General features: G+C 49.8%; 1 protein-coding gene and 1 long non-coding RNA gene across 8 annotated transcripts; both read right to left on the bottom strand.

Annotated features, from left to right (window-relative positions):
* Nucleotides 1-1,549: 1,549 nt before the first annotated feature.
* On the bottom strand, nt 1,550-10,433 carry Dnajb5 (DnaJ heat shock protein family (Hsp40) member B5). 7 transcript variants are annotated; one of them, XM_090330174.1, is made up of 5 exons: nt 10,326-10,433; nt 9,360-9,504; nt 6,875-7,119; nt 2,136-2,737; nt 1,550-1,995 (listed from the first exon to the last, which is right to left on the bottom strand). In XM_090330174.1, exons 2-5 carry the CDS (start codon nt 9,425-9,427, stop codon nt 1,762-1,764), a joined length of 1,149 nt encoding a protein of 382 aa, XP_090186300.1. In that variant the 5' UTR covers nt 9,428-9,504; nt 10,326-10,433; the 3' UTR covers nt 1,550-1,761. The 7 variants fall into 7 exon arrangements, with proteins under 7 accessions (XP_090186300.1, XP_090186301.1, XP_090186302.1 ...); XM_090330175.1 differs by having other exon boundaries at nt 9,360-9,501; XM_090330176.1 differs by lacking the exon at nt 9,360-9,504 and adding an exon at nt 9,561-9,832 and having other exon boundaries at nt 10,326-10,432.
* A 5,051-nt stretch (nt 10,434-15,484) lies between these two features.
* On the bottom strand, nt 15,485-17,315 carry LOC150065580 (uncharacterized). The gene is made up of 3 exons (XR_016534786.1): nt 17,228-17,315; nt 16,242-16,464; nt 15,485-15,585 (listed from the first exon to the last, which is right to left on the bottom strand). It is a non-coding gene; the product is annotated as an uncharacterized LOC150065580 (long non-coding RNA).
* Between the last annotated feature and the right edge of the window lie 803 nt (nt 17,316-18,118).

Raw genomic sequence — 18,118 nt, 5'->3', positions numbered from 1 at the left:
GCCTGGTCACTGTCCCTAAACTCGTCAGCTCAAGGATAGCACTCTGCCACGTGAGTCACAGCACCGCTTCCAGTTTTCTGGTGGTTAATTGGAGAGGAGTCTCCCGGACTTTAGTGCCCCAGCTGGCTTTGAACTTCGATCCTTAGATTTTAGCCTCTTGAGTAGCTAGGATTACAGTCGTGAGCCACTGGTGCCCAGCTTTTTCTTTCTCTTTTTGTGCGGGTCCTGGGGCATGAACTGAGGGGGCGCCTTCCTGCTGTGGCAGACTCTCTGCCCCAAATGAAACCCTTGATCCTCAGACCTCAGCCTCTTGAGTAGCTGGTGGAGCCCGGCTCCCAACTAGTTCTTCTAATAGCTGAGTGGCTGTTATTGGTTGTGGTTTGAGAATGTGTTGTGGCATTCCTAGGAGACTTGAGTTTAGAAAAGGTGCACATCCATCTGAGCTTCTGTCAAGGGCCAACCTGCCTTCTCAAAGGTGGCCACAGGGTCCTGAAGAGAAGGTGATGAGGCATGGCATACCTGCCCCATCCCAGGTTCGTCGCTCCTGTTCAGATGCCGTATTTTTAAAATACTTTATTTTATTCCATAATACTGTCATTACAAAAAAATACAAAAAAACTACTATAAAAACATTCAGGGGCTTGTCAAAGTGAGAAAACCTAAAGACCCCACCCCAGGGCCAGCTGAAGCAGTCGTCCGCCAGGTCCTTTCCTATTTGACTTTTGTACAACTGAGGGAATGGGGTGGAGTCACAACAGGCATAAAAGGGCTGGAAAATCCTCACACAGCCTCCAAGAAGGGTAAGAAATAAGTAGTTTCACATACCACAAAAATGGGATTTGGAAGTTTGGGGTGGCTAGGCCCTGAGTTCAGAGGTGTGGGGAGAAACCTGTGACCCTGAATCTCTTCATGGGGAATAGCTGCCACCTGACCCCAAAGCCCTTTCCCTCCCTGATGAAGGCGGGGACACGAGTCCTGCCCCAGCCCTTAGCTGTATGGCCTCAGCCACCCTTCCCTTCCTCTACCCTCAAACTCCTCAGAGCAGCAGGCAGGATGGAACCTCCAACTCCATGGTGTGTAGGCTGGGCAGCTGTTGGAGAGGCTGCTGAGGGTCAGTTCACCTCCCTGCCCCAAATGAAAGTGTCTCGTGCTCAATGGCCCTGTCATCGGGTTATGGACCTTCCCATCCTATCTCCTCTCCTCCTAGCTCTTGGAGAGGCACAGACAGCTCCAGATGAGTGCTTCATATGTACGGGTATGTGTGCAATGACCTTGGATACTATGAATGGGGTTGAGGGTGGAAGAGCAGTGTCCTTTCCATCCTCTTCCTCCCCTAAGGAAAGGAAGCCAAAGGGAAGGGAGAGGAAAGGTATTGGCAAGGCTGAGAGGGGAGGAGGGCATGCTATTTACAGGCATGGACAAGGAAACTATATCTTCAAGTAGCACTCAAGTCACTCTCCAGCCACTGCAGTGGGAACTGGATTCAAAGCTAGTGACATGAAAATTGACCCCTGGCCTGGGCTAGCTCTCCCCACCTCCCTCCCACTTCCCCAGAGCAGCCCAGCTCTGGAAGGGGTCAGGGACAGGAACTTTTTCCTGAAAACCAGTGGCTTTTTTTTTTTTTTTTTTTTTTTTTTTTTTTGCATTTTAGAAAAAGTTGCCAGTGTCCAGTGGACATCAAGCTGGGAGCACATGAGACGGGTAAGTGTGGGGTATTGCTGTGGTAGACTCTGGACTAGCAGGGGTGGGTGGGGGCAGAGCCTAGGAACAGGGTAAGTGCTGCTTAAGGATCTGTCGTGTCTGTGGTGTTAATCTGTCTGGAAATCGAACTTTGAACTCAACAATGAGGTCTCCCCGCTGCGTGGGCACCTTGGGGAAAGGAAGGCCCTCCCCTCGGAGTCTCTTCACGGTGCCGGGCTTGATGACATCATTGCAGGGTAACGGTATCACTCGGCCATCAATGGTGGGAATGTTTACAGTGCAGCCACACAGAGCCTAGGGAAAAGGAGACCGATAGTGAGGAGAAGTGTAAGGAAGGAAAAATATTGAAATGGGGGAAGAAATGTACCAAGAAGGAAGGGTACACGAGCACCCAGTTGCACACGCAGGCGCGCACACCCTGCGCAGGCCCCTACCTCCTTGAGGCTGATAAGTGCGCTGTAAAGCACATTGGTGCCATCTCGGCGAAAGTGCGCATGGGGCTTGTCTTTGAGCACGAAGACAATGTCAGCAGGGATGTTGTCGGGTGTGGCATCGCCTTCTTTGGGGAAAGTGATCTTGGTGCCTTCCTTCCAGCCACGCTTGATGACAATGTGCAGGATTTTGTCCTCCGTGCGCACAGTTCGCCCATCAGGGTTAAGGCGCCGCCTTGTGATCTTCATGCGCTTGGTGGAGCCATGGTAGATCTCCTCCAGGGACACCCGCAGCTCATGTACCACAGGTGGGTCCTGCACCTTGCGCCGCGGATACAGTGATTCCGGGGCACGTCTTGGACCCCTGCTTAGCCCATTGAAGCCAAAGCGGCCAAAGGCACCAAATGGGTCCTCATCTTCATCCACATCCATGTCATCGGGATCAAAGCCACTGAAGGGTCTAGTGGAGCGGCTGCTGGCAAAGAAGATATCGAAGGGGTTGGAGCCACCGAAGAAGGAGGCAAAGGTGGCATGGGGGTCCCCATGAAAGGTGTAGTGAAAGGAGCCACTGGAGCCACCTGACGTTCCACCGCCAGTCTTCAGGCCTAAAGGGGAGGAGAAGTTAGGGGCAGTGCGGAATATCCTGGCCCCATCCCAGTCTCTTTTCCCTAACTTCGAGTGCTCAGTTTATGGGCCTAGAGAAAGAAGCAACTTGTGCAGAGAGTCAGACTAAGCGTCTGGCAAGATTAATTTCTACTCTTAATTACATATTTAAGAATAAAGTAGCTGGGCACTGATGGCTCACGCCTGTAATCCTAGCTACTCAGGAAACTGAGATCTGAAGATCATAGTTTAAAGCCAAACCAGATAGGAAAGTCCATAAGGCTCTTATCTCCAATTCACCACCAAAATCCAGAAGTGGAGCTGTGGCTCAAGTGGTAGGGCACTAGCCTTGAGCAAAAAAGCTCAGGGATAGCACACAGATCCTGAGTTCAAGCCCCAGAACAAGCACAAGAAAACAAAAGGAAAAGAAAAAAGGCATAATGTGGCTTGGATTAGCTGTACATACCTATCGGCACAGGACTGGGGAGGCTGAAGCAGGAGGATCATCAGTTTAAGGTAAGTTTGGGCTATATGGTAAGGCTGGGTCCCCAAAACAATACAGCTGGGACACCAGTGTTCATGTCATTTATCCTAGCTACCGAGAGGTTGAGAGCACGAGGAGTGTGGTTGGATGTCAACCTAGACAAAAAAAGTTCATAAGACTCTATCTTAAAAATAACCAGTGAGGCTGGGTGTGGTGGCTCACTCCTGTAATCCTAGCTATTCAGGAGGCTGAGATCTGAGGATCAAGGTTCAAAGCCAGCCCTGGCACTAAAGTCCTTGAGACTCTTATCTCTAATTAACCACAAGAGAACTGGAAGTGGCTCAAGGGGTTGGGCGGTAGCCTTGAGCTGAAGAGCTCAGGGACAATACCCAGGCCCAGAGTTCAAGTCCCACGACTGACCAAAACAAAAACAAAAAAACAGTGAAAACAAAACAAAATCAAAACAGGGTAGCTAGGCACTGGTGGCTCACACCTGTAATTCTAGCAACCCAGGAGACTGAGGATTATTGTTTGAAGCCAGTCTAAGCAGCATGAGCCTTTTATTTTCCAATTAACCAGCAAAAACCAAGAGATGGAGCTGTGGTGCAAGTGGTAGACTGCCAGTCTGGAGAGACAAAGCCAAGAGATGTTCAAATCCCAGTTCCAGCAAACACAGAGGGCAAAAACAAACAAACAAAAAAAACAAACCCAACCAAACAAGTGATGTTGCTCAAGTGGTAGAGTACCAGTCTAGCATGAAGCCCTGAGTTCAAACCCTACTACTGAGAAGCCCCTGAAATCATGTGCCCTCCCCAAATACAAGGCAACAAAAGAAGAAGAATGTACATCTTGAGATTCAAAGAAGCTGATTACCCAATAAGGAAGAAAAGTCAAGGCAAGAGAGCCTAGAGGATGTGGCTTTCAGTCTTGCAATTATGTCCATTTACGCATGGCCTAGACATGTCTCATAAGGGCTTGAAGGCTGGCTTAGTGTCACATTACAAGTCACACCTGGCTCCCAAATCTCTGTTTCCAAAGATACACAGGTCAAGGAGCAATCCAACGCAATTTTTCCACACAAGGAGCAGGCTGAGGTAGGACATGGTCCTTGAGGGAGCCCATTTTCACTCTGCTCCCAGCAATGCTGCCTCTTTTCCTGACTCTCCCCAAATGGAAAATCAGAAGAACTTTAAAAATCAGAAAGCTCATTAACTTGGAGATGAAGAGCTGTTTTTTCTAGAAAAAGATTTCAAGGGCTGGGAACATAGCCTAGTGATAGAGTGCTCGTCTAGTATGCATGAAGCCCTGGGTTTCATTTCTCAGTATCACATACATAGAAAAAGCCAAACGTGGTGCTCTGGCTCAAGTGGCGGAATGCTAGCCTTGAGCAAAAAGTGTCTAAGGACAATGCCCAGACCCTGAATTCAAGCCCCAGGATTGGCAAAAAAAAAAAAAAAAGTTTTCAAAAACTGTATTCCTATACTGGCTGGAAGTGTCATTTTGTATATACATCAATTACAATAAAGCTCCCTGGAGTTACATGATCCTGCACCCCACATCTAATGTTAGGCAACCTTTATGCATAAATGGTCTGGCATTTTAAAGTATAACAAATGTGGCAGAGGTGATGATGGGATAGTAGGGGTTATAACGAAGAGATTAATACTGAAAATTGATCCAGGATATACAGACTCAGGATAGATAGGTCCATGATAGGGAGAGGCACTCTTCTTTGTGAGGCATTTTTTCTTTTTTCTTTTTGATATGGCTGGGTATTAAATCTGGGGTCTCACACATGCTAGGCAAGTGCGCTAACACTGAGCTATAATTTCTGACTTTGAGACATTTTATCTAGAATTTCAATTGGCCATAGAAACCTGAGTTTAAATTAGCTTATTTCCTGGGACTAAAGGGAAGATTTGAGTTTAGTCAGAGAAGGTCAAGAGGCAGGTAGTTTAAAGATTGGTGGCAGTGGCTTCTTTACTGTTCTCTCAAGACTTAGCATACATTCTCTGACCTTATAGATTCTGAAGTAAGTTCAGGAAGCTAGAAAGAACTCTCGGAGGGAGAAGGGGAGGGTGACTGATGATGATGAGAGGGAGTAATTCTCACTGTGGGGATTCCTGTTCTACTACCATCCCATTTTCAAGCTGGGAACAACTTGTTCCAAGCCTGAATTGCACATAGTCTGTGTGCACATTGTCTGGCTGGCTATTGAGGAGGAGGCAGGGTGGAAAGAAATATAAACAACATTTTCAAGGTTGTTCTTCCTCCCCCAGGCTCTAGAGGCATCCCTAAGGCTATGGCGTCCTCAGAGGCCTTTCTGGGATGGGGATCTGAACTCAGTGTCCAGGCCAAGGGTCTACAGTGTTGTCTTTCACTTGGGCTTGATCAGAAAGGAAAGGAGAAGTTTCAGAGGAAAAGGAAAAGAACCAGCATCCCCTTTTGTAAACAAAGGTGAGGCTGGAGAGGAATGAGTACAATTCTGAGACAGGTCACATGGAGGCATGGTGTCTGCATTGCTTCCCTCTTTTTCCCACCCCTACACTCCCCATTCCTCTATCACAGAAACATTTCCTAGCTGGAGAATGCTGGAGATTCCAGCAGCTACCTGGTGTGGGAGTTGGCAAGTCTGGGACTGAGCGGGAGAAAAATGAAGCCAGCTAGCAGCATGATGAATCAGGAGAGGGAGGTGGGAGGACTGGGGCGAACAGAGGACAGAATCCAATGTAAGAAAGGAAGGAAAGAACAATTGTGTGTGTGCGTGTGCGTGTGTGTGTGTGTGTGTGTGTCTTGCTTTGTGTCGGGTACATTATATATCATTAGCCTATTTCATTTTGAGAATAGGGTAGAGAGGATAAAGAAGAGAGGAATGTGAAAGAAAGGTAGATGTCGCTGAGAAGGAAGGATAGTTCCTCCCAGCAAGGAGAGGCCTCAGCTGTGACAATGTCTCTTAATATAGCCTGACAGGTGCCTGTAGCTGGCGGGTGGCAGGCGGTCCTGAGGGGCAGGCCCAGAATTAGCAGCTACATCATGCCCGTGGGATGTGCTGGGAGGGGCTACCCTCCTCTTAGAGGCTTTATTTGGGCCTTTCCTGCTGCCTGTCTTGTGCGTGGCCACCAGCTGCCCCAGGGAGGGGGTAAGATGCCAGCAGCAGTTCCCTCTCTACTCTTGGAGCCCTGCCACTTCCTCTAGGAGGTGAAGCTCCACCTCTGTTCTACTGGCCTCAGTGGACAGGGATGGGGGAAGGAATGGGACAACCGTTTCCACTCAGAGCTCTGGTGGTTAATTCCCAGGCTGCTGAAGGGCCAGGGTTTTATGCTGATGAATGTAAATGCTCTGTCCTTAGAGAGCCACAGGCTTCCTCTCACCAACCTTTTCCATCAGCCAATGGAGCTGCAGAGACTTGAGGCAGGACTAATAAGGCTGGGAAGGAAAGAGGGAGGGAAAGGCTTCTGGCTCTGGTTTCAAATCTCTCTAAGGCCTGGACTTGAGAGGGGGGAGATGAAGAAGTAAGCTAAGCAGTGAGTGGTCGCCTTACCAACATTTTGCCTCCCTCACCCCTTCTTTGCCTCAGTTTCTTTCCATGGGAACTGGTTTTCCTAGGGCTTCAAACACAGGGGTCTGGAATTAAGTGGCACTGCTGCCCTCTTACCTTCCTCCCCGTACTGGTCATAAAGGCTTCGTTTCTTAGGGTCACTCAGCACATCATAGGCCTCTGCAATCTCCTTAAACTTCTCTTCAGCATTGGCCTCTTTGTTCTTGTCTGGGTGGTACTTCAAGGCCATCTTCCGGTAGGCTTTCTTGATCTCATCCTCGTTGGCCCCTGACGGGATCCCAAGAATCTTGTAATAATCTTTTCCCATCACAGCCACTGGACCGGTGCTGGTCTCCTTGTTTCTGAAAGAAACCCAGGGCCAATCCTTGGTGCCCCTGTTCTTGCTGAACCTGTACTCCCTAAATGATGTCCTCTGTGGCCTTTAGCAGGTCATGCCTGTTCTGTGGGGTTCTGTCTTCTCATCTGCAAAACTAGATGATTTCCAGCTCTGACATCTTAGGATTTAGATTCCTTCCTCAGTTCCTGGGCATTTCTCAGCAGAAAGCTGAAGACTATGGCTCATTCCCTGGGGTGGGCAGAGGCTCAGGCCCTTTGGTCAGCCTGAGGACCCTCCAGAGGCCCTTCCCAGAGAAGCAGCACTGTGGACTGACAGACTTATGGACAGAAACTGGCGAAGGTCAGTGTACTGGGTGAGGTCACCTGAGCTTCGTGGTCTCCTACGCCACACCTCAGGCATAGTGCCCAGGCAGAGGACAGCTGGGGCAATGGCCCAGGACTGGGTACAGGCCTGAGTCTTCAGCCAGCCCTCTTAGCCAGCCAGGCTGAGTCAGGGTATGGCTGTTTTGGATTGGAGACCCCAGGCCTCCCTGCCCCTATCCCCCGGGCTGGACTAAGCCTCACATGTGACTCAGATCACAGGGTGACTCACAGGTTTTGGAAACTGCCATTTTTAACGCCCTCATTAGCAAGGGTATGTGTGTGTGGGGAAACTTGGTCTTCACCTCAACCAGGGCAACAGTTGCCTTCACTCATTTCTCAGTGTCTACACACAAAATTTTATGAATTTGTCTTTGCTGCCTAACCACCAGTGTAGTGAATAAAAGCCTCTGGGAGCTAGGGCTTTATTCAACTTTAGTTGCTAGGAGGCAGTTGGCTGCTAACCATTATCATTTCCTACATCTTCTCTGCAAGTCCCTTTATTCCTGGCCCTGTGAGATAGGATCTGTTCCAAAGCTAGACCCAGTCTCGCTTAACAACCTCTTCTAAATGGGGGTGCTGGGTATCTGTAAAATGAACAAGATTCTTCCCCTCTAGTCTTTCTCATCAATGTATTGTACAGGATGTAAGGGGAAGGGGATGTTGCCTTATAACCAGAGCTATTTCCGGGAATGGCCAGTGGCCATTTCTTTTTAGCCTTTCTGAGGTTTAGCAAATCTGTTCCAAAGAACCAGAATCTTTCTAGCAATGTCCGGGCTGGCAGCCACAGCTGAGCTTGTTTTTCTGCCTGTGACTGCTGCACAGCAGTTGGGTGTACAGAGTATTCTGGCAGGGGAGAGGGCTGTGATTATTAAGGTAATGGCTGTGATACCGCTAAGGCCCTAGGTAGGCAAAGACAATGACCCTAGCTCTTGCGCCCACAAGGCCTGCTGCAGGTGGCTAGGTTGACTCATGGTACTGGGAGTCACCCCACTGATGAAAAGAATGTACCATAAAGGCGGGTACTCCCCCATCTCCCCACCCCAGTATGTCATGCCTGTGGGGGAGATTGGAGTTGGGGGAAGCAAAGAAGAAAGAGCATCTGGGGGAGAGCAGCAGTAAAAGCTGTTGGAGAGGAAGCTAGGGTGGTCTGCCATCTATGCCCCCCACAGAGGATTGGGTAGGAAGCCTAGCATGCCAACTGGCAAACTTAGGCAGAGGACAAGTGGAACAGCTCACCAGTCTATCCACCCCTCCTTTCCCTGTCCCTGCATTACCTCTTCACCCGGCCAGCTTCCTCCCTGCACCCACCTGCTCGCTATTATAAACTCATAATTCCCTTGCCTCCACAGACACAGGGCAAACCCTTTCAGACCTGCCGCCTTTTCCTCTTTCTCCTTTCCAACCCTCCCTCCCTCCCTCCAAGCCACGTGGTGGAATGACAAAGGATCCCCATGGCATGGCACTGCCTTTGATGAAGAATGAGGAGGATGCTGATATAAAGACAGGAATGGAAAATGGGGCAACATGGCAAGAGGAACTGTCAGAAGACTAGGCAGGGGAGATGCTTGATACAGAAAATGAGGTGCTGATGGAAGGGGAATGAGAGATGACAAATGTAAATGGCCACGGTGGAAAACCAGTTATTCAAGGGACAAGTGGGAGTGCTGTAGAGATCTGAAACACTAGAGATGTGTGTGGTAAAAAGGGTTTGAGAAATGATGAATGATAACGGGTGCAATTCATTCAAATACATGGGTGGAGCTTGCATGTAATTGATGAGATGAAGATGGGATGGAGGAAGCAAGTAGACAATGGAGGGCATAGCTGAGGTGGAGAAGTTGACTTGGGATGGGTATGAGTGCCCTTCTCAGGAGGGACTTACCGGAACTTTACAAACCCATTCAGCGTCCACGCTCGAAGTTTTAAGGGCTCCAGCTGAATTTTAAACATCAAGCTGGCTAAGAAGTCTTCTCCCCAGAAGTGTGGGAAGCTCCGGAAAGCTCCTCGAGCCTGTAGTGGGGGTGCTGCTGCGGGTGGGCAGGAGAGCACTGTGCGCTTAAACATGCCCAGCCAAGCCCCTCACCTCTGATCGCTCCACCGGAGCCTGCTTGAGACGCTGCCGTTCTGGAAGCCACCTCCTCAGATGCTCAGAGGCCCTTGCCCCAGCAAGGCCTGGCTGGTGCTGCAGGAGCCCAGGAGCCGGACCTGATCCCCAGGTGCGGAGAGTGAAGGGAGAGAGAGGGTCCCGCGGCCACCTGCTCTCAGGTACAGCCGTGCCTGGCTGACTGTGAGTGGCTGTGTGGCAAGGTGACAGGGAGTCTGGCAGAGTGTGCTCGTAAGTGGCAGTGTGTGTACCTGTGACAGGGGGGGATTGTGAGGGCCTCGGAGCTCCTCTCGCCAATCTCCGGGGAGGACCCAAGCCCAATCGGCGAGAAGCTTCTCAATGAAGTCACTGACGGGGAGTCTCCGCCCCCGCAGAGGGGCGGGGAGGGGCGGGCGGAGCGGACCCAGCGGGGCCGGGACGAAAGCCGCGGCGGGCAGAGGCGAGGAGGGGAGGGGGCTGGGGCGGGGGAGGGGGTGGGTGATGTCACCAGAGCTGGCTGGCCGACCTGCTCAGAAACGCCCACACCAGACCCGACCCGTCCCGACCCGACTCACCCGCTGGCTACCGGTACAGCTCAGCCCCGGCCACGGCCACCCAGCATCTTCCCGCTCCCGAGTCCCCCAGTCCCCGCACCCCAGCAGCAGAAAAGGCGACGGGGCCCTCGGTGTCCTAACCCCCGACAGGACCCCTGGCTGCTCGACGCCCCGCTCCCGGGACCCCGGAGTCCTGGCTAGGCGCCCTCACCGGTGAGGAGCTGCGGGCGTCGCCGCGGTCCGTCAGACAGCCGCTGCCCCCTCCCCCGGCTCCGGCTCCGCCGCCTCCACTCGGGACAGGAGTCGCCTGCCCGCCGGCCGCAGACAGCGGGACCGGGAGCCCGCCCCGCAGCTCCGCCTCGGCGCCGCCCATTGCGCTGCCTGCCTGTCACTCAGCTCAGCCTCGACTGTGATTGGGCACCTTACAACGAGCGGCTCGGCGGTAGCCGCCCCTTCTCCGCCCCTGTCACCCGGCCACACAGCTCACATTCCGGGCAGTGATTGGTGTGGGTGTGATTGGTGCCCTTTGGGATCAATCAACCACACCTCTTCGCCATCTCCCGGTGTCATTGGTGAGAGGGGCAGAGGGCGGCCACACCACGCGCCCTTTGATTTTATTGGCTCGTCTCTGGGACGGAGGCAACTACAGTAGTCCAATCTCCGGTCTGAGAAGGTGGGACGTACTGGCCACCACTTGAATCCAGGGAGAACCTTCTGGAACCCATGCAACGTCAAAGGCAGCCTTAAAGGAAAACTGCGCCCGCCAGTTGGCTGTGACACTAGACTTTCTTTGCATTTCGGAGAGGAGGAGAGAAAGAGAGAGAGGGAGGGAAGGAGAGATGAAGGGGAGAGGGAGAGAGAGAAGGGGGGGAAGAGATAGAGATAAAGAGAGAAATAATGCATTCTGGGAGGTGTAGTCCCCTAGACCAGAGCCAGCGGTCACCCGTTAGGACTTCCTTGTCTCCCATCCATTTGTGAATCAACTTCCACCGGCCTCGAGTTCGTTTTACTTTGCCTTGAGCTGGGGTTGACCTGACAGGGCCTAGAATCTCAAAACATGGCTCGATGGGCGGTTTTAAGTACCCTTATGGTCTTTTTGTCATTCACCTATACGTGTCCCCAGGAGTGGCACCTTTTGGTTCTTTCCAACCCCTCTTTCCTTCCTCTGTGTAATTCCTTCACCCTAGCTTCCAAAGGAGCAGCCTCTTCTCAGTAACGTACCAGTTCCCCTCGTAATCAGTCTTACACATCATCTTCTTTCCCCTTATCCACTGTCTCTCCACTTTGGTCTTGTCCCTATAGCCTCCTGTCTGTACCCCATTATTCTTTACCATCCTATCCTTAGTCCTTCCTCTACATCTGTGATCTCCTCTTATAGCTCCCCTTTAGCCCTTCATGCTGGCAACCCGGTGACCCCCTTTCTTAACAACTCCAGCCCCCCCCTTTGTCATGAAAGCATTAGATCCCTGCCCGTGTCCCTGATGCTCAGAGCAGGCAGGGCTGCGGAGGCGGTTGCCAGCGGAAGCCGCCGCTCCAGCAGACAGGGAGCCTGGCGCCCACATTACTGTCTCCCAGGCCCATCTGTGCTGCAGGGAGCGGGGTAGGGAAGGGGTAATCTGGGGGTGAAGAGGGGGAGGGGGTTCGATGGTAGAGAAAAAGCCCGAGAGAAGAAGCTGTCGGTTGCTTCTTTCTTTGCTGGTTCTCAGAAGCAGAGTTTAGACACGGACGAGGTCCTGTGCGCTGGTCAGAGGTGTAAACTGAGGCCTCGGCGTGCCTAGGCCACGGTGTAGAGCAGGAAAGGGGGCCTACGGGCTCTAGGACTGGGGTCTGCCATCTTTCCAGTATTCCCTACAGGGCTTCTAAGAGAAGAGTGATGGGTTTAAAGTAAGGAGGAGAATTAGGGTGAGAAGATGAGAGGAAGGGAGATAGAGGGTTGGGGCAGGGGAGATGGAGCCATTAGCGTTGGAGGGTAAAGGGGAGATGGGGCTGTGGGGAGGTCGGGTGAGGAATGGAGAGAGAACCGGAAATAAGGTGGGAGGTGAAGAGCAGGAAGGGAATAAGGGCATGAGAAGGCAGAGTGAGGTCAAGGAGTGAAGGAAAGGGGAGGTGGCGTGAGCAGAAAACCAAGGGACGAATGAGAAGGGAAGAGAGCGGCGGGGATGAGCCAGTGGGTTAGTGTGGCATGGAGGGGTCAGGGGGCCCAGAACTGATGGTGGCTCCTCAGGTCGGGTCTTTCACTCCCCTCCTGCTGACTTGGGGCAAGTGCTGTGGGTGGCTCTACTTCTTCCTATTCCAGTTCTGGCTTTTTGCCTCCCCCAACCTTGCCCGTGCCAACACCCAGGCACAGTTTAGTCACCACCCCTTCCCTGGCCCCTGTTAATGCTAAAGTGTAGGCTTGGACCTTTGAGGCTCCAGGGTTGAACCCTCAGGGGTTGATGGCTCGCTGTCTCCCTGCTGGACCTCATGGGCATGAGGGATCATGATGACAGTGTGGCCTTGACTGCAAGAATGTCCACTCAGATTGTTGACCTTGTGAGGCTACTTGCCACACCCGTGTCTCATGTTGTTCTTGCAGATGGGGATAGGCAACTGCGGTACCTCATCGGGCTGTTGTGAGTTAGCGCATTGTAATACACGAGTTCTAAGCTCGGCATGTAGGTAACGCTCAACCAAGTTAACTCTTGGTGCGCACAGATATCAGTCTAGAGGAACGTATCTACAACTGTGTGAGCCTGGGCGTTATTTACACGGCTGCATTTGTGATTCAATTTGTGAGTGAGAGTGCATCTGTAGAATCATTTTTGTATGGTCGTAAGCTTGTTGTGTGTCATTTGCCATAGCGACATGATTTTGTGTCAGCATGTACATGTGATTACACGGAGGTGCAGGCATGCCTCTACACGACAAAGGGTTGATGAAGTGTGTGGCAGTCAGGATGTTGACAAAGTGTTTGCCAGTATGCATCCATGAGCACGTCAGCTCCAAACACCTCCACTCACCCTCCCTTCCACGGAGACGTCATAACCCTAGGTGTCCCTCATTTCCTCACCCTGAGAGAACCGGAACCTGTGGGCAGGGGCGGGGGTGGGTGCCAGTGAGGAGGTGTTTAGACAGAAGCGCATGTTCCCTCGCAGACTGTGTATGGGAGGGGGAGGCTCCTCTCTTGAACACATCCCAAAGCCTCCTGAGGAAGTTCTCTCCCCCATCCTATTCTCAGTTCCCTGTCTTGTCACCATGGCAGCAGTTGCCAGGGGCTCCCATGGTTGCTAAGATCTGGGTGTGGGAGGCTGCCAGGCCCCGTTGCCAGTAGAAACAGGATCCTGAAGGGAAGACTACCCCCACAGCTGCCAGCTCGATGCAGTAACTGGCTGTCTCTTAGGCTTCTTCTCTTCACAAATTGTATCTATGAGTTATATATGGTAGTACCAGGGAGGCTTTAATAGGAAGCCAGAACTACAATACTGAGATCTACTTTGTAAAGAGAAAGAGGTGTCTTCAGTCTGCCCATTCCCATCTTTTAAAGTTAGCAAGTACTTTGAAATAGAGCAACTTCTTGTTTTGTCTCTCATCCCTTCTACTTCTCCTGGACACTATTCCTGTTTGATTTCTCCAGTGACTGGATGCTCATTACCTCATATTTTCATGCCATCATGGTAATGCTATATTAGCCTATTACTTTGAATGCAGGTTGATTCCTTCCTATGGCCAGACCCTCATCACCTCATCTGATACATACTTTATGCTGACATCTGAGTCTAGAATTTAGTCCCACACTGAGTCCAGACTTTGGCATCAACTGAGACACTGACTCTGGTTAGATTCCTGGCAAAACTGTTCCCTCGATCCAGCATCAGCCTAAGCTCTCTTTCTTAGACATGACTAAATTCTGATGTTGATACATCCTTGAATTCATCATAAGATGCAATTATGATCTTCACATACATGGACTAAATACTGACTAGGGATCTAACTCACTGTTATTTGTTGGCGTTTTCCATATTCTGAACCTACATTAATTTGAACTACTTTGTTTAAAAGGGTTATTTTTTTTGCTTTGGGATGAGACCGTAGTGCTAAAGATGACCAGCAGAGGGCGAACAACATCAGGTTTCACAGGCAAACTTCCAAGAACTCACCCGTGAACTGAAGAAACTGAAGTTTTCAAGTTTTCAATGCCCAAACTTTAGGGTTCTGCCTTTTTATTTTTCTTTGGTTAGTTGTGGGGCTATGAACTCAGAGCCTGGGTTCTGACCCTGAGCTTTTCTGCTCGAGGCTAGTACTCTACCACTTTGAGCCACCGAGCCAATTCTGGTTTTCTGGTGATTAATTGGAAATAAGAGTTTTACAGCATTTCCTGCTTAGGCAGGCTTTAAATTGTGATCCTCAGATCTCAGCCTCCTGAGTAGCTAGGATTACAGGTGTGAGCCACCAGCACACAGCTATGTGCTTTCTTTTTTTTTTTTTTTTTTTTGCCAGTCCTGGGCTTGAGCTCAGGGCCTGAACACTGTCCTTGGACTTTCTCAAGGCTAGAGCTCTACCACTTGAGCCTCAGCACCACTTCCGGCTTTTTTTTTCTATATGTGGTACCAAGGAATCGAACCCAGGTCTTCATGCATGCTAGGCAAGCACTTTAACCGCTAGGCCAAACTCCCGGCCGTATGTGCTTTCTTGAGGCTATAGTCTTTCTCCCTGTGGCTTATACCAGTTCAAGGCTAGAAATGGGTGAGAGGGTGCTTAATTATTGATTGGGATCTCAGATCTCAAGAGGACTTAATATTTGGTAATGTATCTCATTTCCAACTCAGCAGTTCTATCACATAAATATACAGTCCCATGCCTCCATGTGGCATCTAGGTTTTTTTTTTCCCCCATTAAGAAATTTGCCTTCCTTTTGTATTCACCTTTCATCTTAGGGCTGAACACCTCAATCTCATGGACCTCACCTACCAAAGGTTAGCCATTTGCATCTCTCCAGCCTGCAGGAGGGATTCATGCTTTCTTGAGTTTCCCCATGCCTTTTTTTGAGTCTAGCCAATAGGATTGTGTTTCTTGCATAGATTTTGGTTTGTGGTGCCTGGCACTGGTTTTTCACAGGATTTCTGGTGTAGCTATAAACAAGACAGGCTGCCTCTCTTCTCGGATGCTCATAGCCTCAGGATTACATCAGTTCACTTTCTGGTAGCTACCTCATGGAGTTCACGCATGTCAAGATCACAATCTCCCTCCCACCCTCGTCCCTCCCCCTATTTCTCCTGAACTGCCAAATCACTTGCTATAATTTTCAAAGATCAAAGATATTTGAAATAAAATAAGTAAAAAGCATTTTGATGATACTAGCTGTATTTCAGGCAAGCTTGGACATTTCTGCACTTGGTATTTACATAAGAAAGAGACAAAAGGACTGCGGTCTCTTCCTGGCTTGTCTGTGACTTCAGCACTGTGGACAGAGGCCACTTGGTGGTATTTCACGGCTGTGAAGGGTAGAAGATGACAATTTCAGATGGAACAGAAATCCTTGTTGCTCACCCAGGTTCTCCCTCTCCTTTTACCAGTCTCATTCTATCATCACTCAATGACCAGTTGAGAGGGCAAAAAGAGCAGGGACTGCTGTCCAGATTTTTACAGATGAAACACAGGTTCAGCAAAGTCAAACTCTTAAGCAACCCTTGGAATGAGTGGTGGTGATGGTGAGGGGTGGAGAACATGAATGTCTCTATTTTGGGACATTTAGCAGCCACTGTCTCTTTTGGGGGAATCATTTCCCATAGAGATAGCGGGAATGCACTTGAACCAGAGAAGGATAGTGTGTGTGGAGCTGAGACCCCAGCTAGCTTCACTGCACGTGGTATTTTGTGGAAGGACTGGTGCTAGGAGACACTGAAGCCTCAGCCAGGATGCTGGATTGAGGGTGGGGAAAGCTTGTTTTGGTGTACCAAGGCTCAATATTCATGCCTCTGTTTCTGCCCCAGTGCACTCAACCTGGAGACAAGGAGAAGGGGCCAGTATAATGTCATTGAGCTATCTCTGAGTCTGATTAGTTCCCCAACCCACCTGAGAAAACCCCAGGGAGTGGGGAGGTGAGTTGTTCAGTTAGTAATCACCTGGGACAACTATAGACCCTCCTCACCTGTTTAGGTCTGTTCCCAGGCATGCAAGGGGAAGTGCTAGACCACATGCAGCAGTCCCCTGAAGGTGTACTTTGGTAGGCAGCACAATGAAGTGACAATGAACTTGGGTGCTGAAGGCAGACTAGCTAGTTCCCTCCCTTTCTGGATGTGTGAAGATGTGACACTGTGAAATATAGCATCTGTTTTTCACCTGAGGAATGTAGCCTTCATTGTTTTTCTTACCTGTAATACAAATCTCATAGTTTCATAGCACTTAGGGCTTCTTACTGCCTAGTACATGCTCCAAAATGTTCACAATTACTTGTACTTGGGACCTCTGTTGCTCTGGAGGTTGTATCAGCTTCATACTGTGTGTGTGTGTGTGTGGATACTGGGGCTTGAAGTCAGGGCTTTGTGCTTTTGCTTGGTTTGCTTGCTCATAACTGGCACTCTACCTCTAGTGTCACACTTCTGCTCTAGATCCATAGCTTCGAGGTGTTTCTGTCTAACAGGGTCTGGTGAAACTCATCAAGTAAAGCCATGAAAAGGGATTTCATAGTCCTCCAAATGACTTTCCAGACTTACTGTATCATCATAAAACAATTTGTGATAAAAGAGAGGAAACTCTCAGGCTAAGGAGCTCCCAGAAGACCAGGGGAAAAAAAGTGTTTCTACTTTGCAGCTCAGCAGGAACTGGAAAAAGTGTCTGAAACAGCTCCTAAGGATTCTTTTAACTGCCATTTCCTGCATGCTGAGCAAGAAATGTTTCTATTTCTCTATGCTTTAACTGTCTTACTAAAATAAATCCTTGCTAAAACTTAAAAAAAAAAACAACCTGGCCCTTGGTGAGAAGAGGGACAGTACACAGCAAATATTCAGGGAAACCTCTTCCTCAGTTTAACAGCTAGTATTCCTTCCTGAAGAGCCCCTACACTTTCTTTCACCTATGATTGATACAAAGTTATCTGTACCTGTCTGTGTGGTGGCCCCTAGACAGACCTCTCACCTGACTTTGAGAATTACAGGATCAAGAAAGTCCTAGAAAAAGAGCCACAGTGCATTGTGTTCTTGGAGCCACAGTGGTCTGACTTAGCTACAGACCCAGAAATGAGCCAATGAAGGGAAACCACAGAGAAATCAGAAATAGCATCACAATCTCTTTATTATGATTTCAGCTGTGCCCAGGTTCTGGGAGCTCCTTCTTGGAGTACAGTGAAGGCTGAGCCACAGGGAGGAACATGCAGCTGTAGATGAGACAGGCATGGGAACATCTCCCACAGCCTTCTGTCCTTACCTTCTGCAGAAGAGTACATGGGAAGGGCATGAGTGGCCAGAGGGCAATGGATTCTCCCTGTTACTCGAGTTCTCAGCTCCACCCTACCCCCCAGGATACGCTTGACTGGAAGACAGGCCGTGGAAATTCTATCCCATAACAACTGGAAGTGAAGTTTAAAGGCCTTTGCCCATTACGGATATGGAAAGACCAATGCAGTGACATACAAGCTGCAATGGGATTGAGCCGATTAATTCACTGGTCCAGAGGAGACTTAACCCTTGTTCCATGCTTTGCATCACTGGGCCATGTGGCCCAGAAAGAAATAGCTTTCCCTTAGTGTTGGTCTGTAATCTGTTCATTTTTCGTTTTAAGATTGCAAAGAATAGTGGTTAAAGTCACAGCAGAGAAATGCCTAGCTTCATCTAATTCCAGGACTGAACTGTTAGGAATCAGTATGATGCATTGGCAACATTCATTCAAGGAAATCTCTGTTTTCTGGACTTAGCCAGTGGCCCAGAGAAATATCCCAGGCAAATTCAAACTAAGTTTCAAGGAGAAAGTACCAGTTTTATTCCACTGTTACTAGTGGGTTAAAAAGGGATGACTGTTACAGGATGTCCT

The sequence above is a fragment of the Megascapheus bottae genome, chromosome 3 (genome assembly GCF_031878675.1).
Source record: "Megascapheus bottae isolate mThoBot1 chromosome 3, mThoBot2.hap1, whole genome shotgun sequence".
In the NCBI taxonomy this organism is placed as follows: Eukaryota; Metazoa; Chordata; class Mammalia; order Rodentia; family Geomyidae; genus Megascapheus; species Megascapheus bottae.
Note: the sequence above shows the minus strand (reverse complement) of the source record. Positions and strands in the feature narration are given on the sequence as shown.

Excerpts from the sequence above, each read along its gene's own strand:
- Dnajb5 (XM_090330173.1), bottom strand. The coding sequence starts at position 9,541 with ATGTTTAAGCGCACAGTGCTCTCCTGCCCACCCGCAGCAGCACCCCCA. Across the intron at positions 7,120-9,359 it reads AATGGGTTTGTAAAGTTCCG|AAACAAGGAGACCAGCACCG; the intron begins GTAAGTCCCTCC and ends GGTTTCTTTCAG. Across the intron at positions 1,996-2,135 it reads CACTTATCAGCCTCAAGGAG|GCTCTGTGTGGCTGCACTGT; the intron begins GTAGGGGCCTGC and ends CCTTTTCCCTAG.